Below are 6,657 nucleotides of genomic sequence, written 5' to 3' on the forward strand. Positions count from 1 at the left end.
CGGTCAGCGGCAGCCCTGGTAGCCTCAGTGATAATTTTAATGTCGTCAAGCCAGCTCGCTGCAGGTCTGCCTCTCTTGCGTTTTCCCTCAACCATTCCTTGGACAATCGTTTTCTGAAGGCAGTGATGTCTGGTGATGTGGCCAAAGTATGATAACTTTCTAGAAATGATATCGGCTCGCAAGGTCTTCTGAACTCCAAGCTCTTGAAGAACCCACTCATTTGTTTTCTTCGCAGTCCATGGGATCCTCAGGATTCGTCGATAGCATCACAGCTCAAAAGAATCCAGTCTCTTCCAGTCAGATAATTTCATCGTCCAGGATTCAGATCCATATGATGCCACAGCAAATGCTGTTGATTTTAGCAAACGAACCTTGAGTGATGGAGGAAGTTTACTTTTCCACAGTTTGGTCAGGTTTGAGACTAAGCTCGAGCTATTGCCAATCTTCGTTTTATCTCCTGGGTGCAGTCACTTTTGGTGTTAAGGATGGAACCCTGAAATTCAAAGCTTTCCACCTCTTCAATGAAATCACTCTCTAGGGAAAAGTTTGCATCTGTGTCATTTCGCCCTGCGTCTTCAATCATGACTTTCGTGTTCTTTGTGTTCAAGATCAGTCTCCTCTGTTCACTTGCCGATTTTATTGCTTTCAATAGATCCATCAGTTCCTCTTTGCTACTGCAAACCAGGGTTGTGTCGTCTGCATATCTGAGATTTGTGATCCGCTGACCACCTATGGTAACACCTCCTCCAAAGTCTTCCAAAACATCTCTCATGATGCTCTCAGCATAGATGTTGAAGAGCTGAGGAGACAAAATTCACCCTTGGCTCACACCTCTGCCAATTTGGAACCACTCTGAGTCACCTCTACTCGTTCTGACTGTAGATTCCTGATCCTGGTATAGAGTACTGATGAGCTTCACCACGTGACCGGGGAATCCCATATCCCCCATGATGTTCCATAGGTCTTGATGGTTGACACAGTCAAACAAAGGTAGAGTGGAATGGAATGTCCTCTGCATTTTTCAATGATATTTCGCATATTGACAATTTGATCCCTGGTGCCTCTTCCTGCTCTAAACCCGGCATGTTCGTCTGCTATCTCAGTCTCGAGCCTCTGTCTCATTCTGTTGTTGATGATCTTGAGAAGAATCTTGCTGACGTGACGGTTCGGTGGTTTGAGCACTTTTATATTTCCTTTCTATTTGCTATTCCGCATCCCTCCAGATTGTGTCACATAGCTTCAACATAATGATCACACCTTGCTCACCAATGTAGACAATTAATAGACAAACCCAACTTTGACCCATTTTTCACAGGTGTATTTATAATCAAAAGTCAGAAGGGTTACATATTCAAATCAAAAAATCTATTGTCTTGGAAAATGTTTGCTGAAAAAATCGTGAAATTAGCATCTCGCGTTGTTGAGATAACAATTTAGGCAAAATTAGTCAAAATTAATATTATCCACGAAATGGAAATCATGGGTGTCTAAGGGCAAAGAAGCCATCTTTATTTTGGAACCAGGTTAAGGTTTTAAAACGTTACATAAATGATATATTCATTAGTAACCTTGTGTGAAAATAATGACGGAATTAGCATTTACCGTTTTGTTTTCAAGACACGTTTTAGAGCGATACCCAATTTTAATGTTTGTCCACGAGGCATTAAAATGTTGAACGACAGCACACTCTATGTAAGGTAGATTTGGAAAAACTGCCATTTTCTTAACCTCACTGGTATTAAAGTAGAACGGAGTTCCCAAAGTGTTACTGCCCCTGGTCTTGAGTAGGAGAAACATTATTTGTTGTTATTTTCACATTTACCTTTAGTTTAAAGATGTTCATTCTTTATTAAGTTTAAATAACTGAATGAAGAAACATACACATTGGTGGGCGGGTTTTTCAAATTTCGAAAGGAAAGGCGTACAAATTGAAATTGAGTGAATTACAAAATAGCATATATTTGGACATATTGGGAACGGAAAAACTGGAGTTGGAGTCGTGTGTGGTAGGAATGACTTTTAAAAGTAATGTTCGAAAACTTGTTTGAACCCAAGGAAGAAATTGAAAGAACGCAAAAATCAGCTTTAATTAAAGGGATCAGCCAGTCATGTTATGTCATTATCATTGTTTATGAATTAATAAACATACCTGGTTCGTTTAAAGTACAAAAAACCTCGCCATTATAAAGAAATGAAATTAAAATATCTTTAAATTTTCCTGTATGGGGGCGGCCATTTTCGATCATTTCTTGACGTCACTATAGCTCATGCAGCCCAAGTATCGATACAGCTGAGTGGGCATGATAAGCAAAAGGAGCTGGTATCCGTAGTATTCCTCATTCAAACCAATTCAATGCATGACCTCGGACTTTGGCGGGCTATTTTGAAACAGGCATTTTTGCCCAAATTTGACCTCACAGATGGATTCATCAAGTCTTTGTCATTCTGAATAATTATGCATACTTTTATATATTTTAGACCAGCAATTTAGCAGTTATGATGCCCTAAAGTTTCCATACTTCCAGGGTTAAGACCAACCGTAAAGGGATCAGCCGGATGGGTTTTTTTTAAAGGACATAATTGTAGTACTTGCCTTTCTAGTTACATTGACGGTATTGTTAGAATCAAACACTTTTGCTAATTAGTGTAATTAATTAATTAAGGTCATCAGCAGAAGGCGCCATGTTTCGATACTTGGGCTATAGTGACGTCACATTGCACACATTGGGCGGGTGCTTAGGTCGTGTGATAAGCGATATTGGCAACACGGAAATCAGCGCAAAACGGAACAAGAAAATAGAAAACAACGTACATGTGCAACCATGGCCAGTTTTGGAGAAAATTCCCCAAACCGGGTTATTATTATTTATTTTTTTTGGACAACGTAACAAAGTAAAAATGTTTGTTATTCATTTTTAAAAACTAGATATAATAGATAAATATCTAGGACTCTTTTTTATATTTTATTGAATTATGATCAATTTTACTTAAAATATTTGAAATTTGGGCGAAAATCAAGCTTTTTTATGATTTTTTCGCAAAATTGAGCATTTTCAACAATTTTTTGTGAAAATTTCTCAAAGGTGGTCAAAATTAATTTTTTTTTAAACACACCAAAAACAACATACCACGTAAGTAGCCATGTCAATGTCACTTGGCAGTCCCAAAAAACGCAGTGATTTATATGCATAGGCACAACGCCTAGACGTTGATCCATAAGCCTCAACACACTTTACAGGTTGTCGCTGACCACTACGGCCCCACATCATTTCATAAACCATTTAACAACATTTCAGGGACTTTGATGCTTCAAGAGCGCACACCTTAGACATTCCACAAATAACCTTCGCAACCAGGATCAGCTCCCTGAGTTTCGTTTCAACGAGACAATAATTAGCAGTAAGTTACTAGTCCAGGGAATTTCAAGCTAACTCAATTTTTCCACTAGCGTACTAGGCACCGTCCGGGTTCGAACCCGCAACCTCTCGCACCATATCGAGCGCCTTATCGAATGTGCTAACTTGACTGCTTCGAGCAATGGATGTTCTAAAAATGTATTTGGTAGCATTTAGAATATTTTAATTGTCGTCTGCAATCGCTATCGCTATCGCCGTGATAGTATAAATGCAAAAGCGATGAGCGATGCATCGCAAAATTCGGCGATTGCCCATCGCTTTTCAAAAGCGGTGCATCACAATCGCTCGGCGATCGAGTATAAATCCAGCTTTAGGCAGTTCAATATTCTGTTAATAGTTAAAAACTGATTTTATTTACAAAAATTACCGTCATGAAAATTCCCTTATTCTAACATCAGTGGACTTCGGTTGTATATATAAATGCGCATATATAAATGCGCACGTGACCAGATGGCCAGTGCCATGTTCGTGTTACCTCACTGTCAATCACTGAAATTGCGACCACAGTTCCATATGGTGGCCGCATTGCATTCTCTAAATTCAGTAAATTTTCATCGTCAACCGTGTAATTGAATGGGATTATTTTGAAATTTTAAAACGCTTGAAATATCACAAACAAATAGGCCTATGTTGATAAATAATATAAATACAAGCTAAAACCGTTGGGGTTCGATACTGAAGCCCACAAAATTAACCGACTATATTGGAAAATGCCATACGGCCGGGCGGTTTCACAAGTTGCCGGCTCGATCATGTCATCCGCCGCCTGCACAGTTCTGACCTTAAAGCCAATCATGTCCCCTTTCATACTTTCATGCCGTTGCGACAAGAGGCATGACTTATCAGCCATTCACAAGTCTTGATTGTGTCTGTTTGTCTACAATGCGCGTGTGTCACACCGCTCGGCGGCAAGCAGCATGATAGTATGAAACCAACACTACGTCATAGATATGGCCAATTGGCACACCCATTTAGGACGGAAATTATGAAATATAAGTTTGTAAATCAGCTATATCTAGCTTTTCCGTAGTTAATTTTTTTTTCCGTGATGGAAAACGTTAATAAAGAGTTTATCTTTCGGGTCAAGTTATTTTACCCTTTGCAATCAATGCCACTATTTTGCAAAAGCAATTTTCCTTGCGACCTGTCATTTTCCCTATACTTTTGCACGGGGAGTTTATGTACATCCGGGTACCTTATATCGTTTAATACGGTATGGCGACTTGTAGATGTCACGTGCGCATTTATATATGCGCATTTATATATACAACCGAAGTCCACTGAACATGAACGAAATTACTTCTTTACAAATTCAGTTACGCACTGCAATTGCGTATTATGCTGGTTTCCGATACTTTCTGCCGCGCCGTTTGCCGTTGAGCGGCGTGACGCTTCATTAGGCCGCTTGCACTTGTCTGCAAGCGGAGCGGCACACCGCTGAGCGGCAGCGGCATGACTCTGAACTGTTGCCGCTCAGCACCGCTCTAAAATCGCATTTTGTTCTCATACGTCAGAGCGGCACCGCTCCGAGTTGACTTGAATTCAACTACCAGCGATGCTGCCGCTTGGGCAAAGCTGGTTTCATACTTTCCTGCCGCTTGCCGCTTTGCCGCTCTGAAGATGATTTTACTTCACTGCGCAGTCACACCAGAAACGCTAGCGGTGACCAGCGGCAAGACGATGTATCGATCACTCCACCGCTTTGCCGTGCGGCGGCAGCACCGCTGGGAGTTGAATTCAAATCAACTCGGAGCGGTGCCACTTTGACGTATGAGAACAAAATACGATTTTGGAGCGGTGCTGAGCGGCAAAAGTGACTTTCAGAGTCATGCCGCTGCCGCTGAGCGGTGTGCCGCTCCGCTTGCAGACAAGTGCAAGCGGCATGATGAAGCGTCACGCCGCTCAGCGGCAAGTGGCAGAAAGTATGAAACCAGCATAAGAATATCTAATAGACCAAGCCTATGTTGTAGAATGCGTGTTTAGAACGTCAATTAGACGTCGGAACGGGTGAATAATATCGCCTGTATGCATTCTTTCACATTTCTCTAACTCCCTCTCTTAGTACAGAAGTTGAAAGCTAGTTGGTGCACAAAGTTTGTTTGCTTACCAACAAAATCGTGTCCTAACAGGAATCAGATGTATCGCCAAAGCTGAGCTAAGGTATCAAGAAACGAATCCACGTATGTCACGAGCACTGTTGGCTGTATCACGGTAAAATTACGCCCTTCTATTATAGCGACAATTGAAATATACCTAATAATATCCCGTATAAGCTATTGACTCGTGTTTTATTTTTAGTTTTATACCTGGTAAACAACTTAACACAAGTTTGTTTTTTAAATACAAGATTGTGTGGTATACGGATTGAAGGTGTATATGTGGGGGAGAGGTTACAACCATAAATTATTAAATAATTATGTGGAACTGGAAATGTATACAACTCCCTACACTATTAAATGGGGGGGTTATTACAACGGGTCTCCTTTATCCATTGATACCAAAATAAGAATCCAGCAAACACAAAAACGTTTTAAAAACGTTTTGAATAAGTTATATTTTGGTTTTTGGTTTAGGTAAAAACGTTTTAATAACATTAAAATGTCGGGTTATATAAAGGTCATGAAAACGTTTTAAAACGTTTTGTATGAAAACACACTACAACAATAATGTTTTCAAAGTTTTATTCTAAACTATTTTGGCAAACTTTGCAAATATTTTGTCAACACTTGAATAACATATTAAAATATTAAAACACAGAAATGTTCTTAAAATGTTTTTTTCAAAACGTTTTAGTAACATTTAAATGTCGGGTTATATAAAGGTCATGAAAACGTTTTTCAAACGTTATCGCAAATATTTTAGGCAAAAATTTTTCGCAAAATATTTTTTCAACCCCCAAATAACATTCTGTTTAGAATGTTTTGTATCAAGTTTAAAAAAATGTTTTTGGAATGTTATTAAAACGTTTTATACCATTTATATAACCCGACATTTAAACGTTTTTTTTGTAAAACATTTTCTTTTTGCTAGGCAGTAATTATCAAAAAATATTCTTTAATGTTATGAAAACGTTTTATACCCTTAATATACCCTTTATATAACCCTACATTTAAACGTTTTCTGACAACCTTTTATAACCTTTTGTGAATGATGTCGAAAACGTTTTGTGTTTGCTGGGTCTCAACATGTTCCACATGATGGTGCTATAAACCATTTCAAATCAAGATCGGAAAAGTTCGGA

General features: G+C 39.1%; 1 protein-coding gene across 1 annotated transcript; it reads right to left on the bottom strand.

The window, feature by feature from the left end:
• Nucleotides 1-421: 421 nt before the first annotated feature.
• On the bottom strand, nucleotides 422-772 carry LOC140170937 (uncharacterized). Its single transcript, XM_072194133.1, has one exon. The coding sequence runs from the start codon at nucleotides 770-772 to the stop codon at nucleotides 422-424; it is 351 nt and encodes a 116-aa protein (XP_072050234.1).
• Nucleotides 773-6,657: the final 5,885 nt, after the last annotated feature.

Source organism: Amphiura filiformis, chromosome 15 (genome assembly GCF_039555335.1).
Source record: "Amphiura filiformis chromosome 15, Afil_fr2py, whole genome shotgun sequence".
NCBI classification, from domain to species: Eukaryota; Metazoa; Echinodermata; class Ophiuroidea; order Amphilepidida; family Amphiuridae; genus Amphiura; species Amphiura filiformis.

What these genes read in the sequence shown, in the direction of transcription:
- LOC140170937 (XM_072194133.1), bottom strand. Translation starts at nt 772, where the DNA reads ATGAGAGATGTTTTGGAAGACTTTGGAGGAGGTGTTACCATAGGTGGT.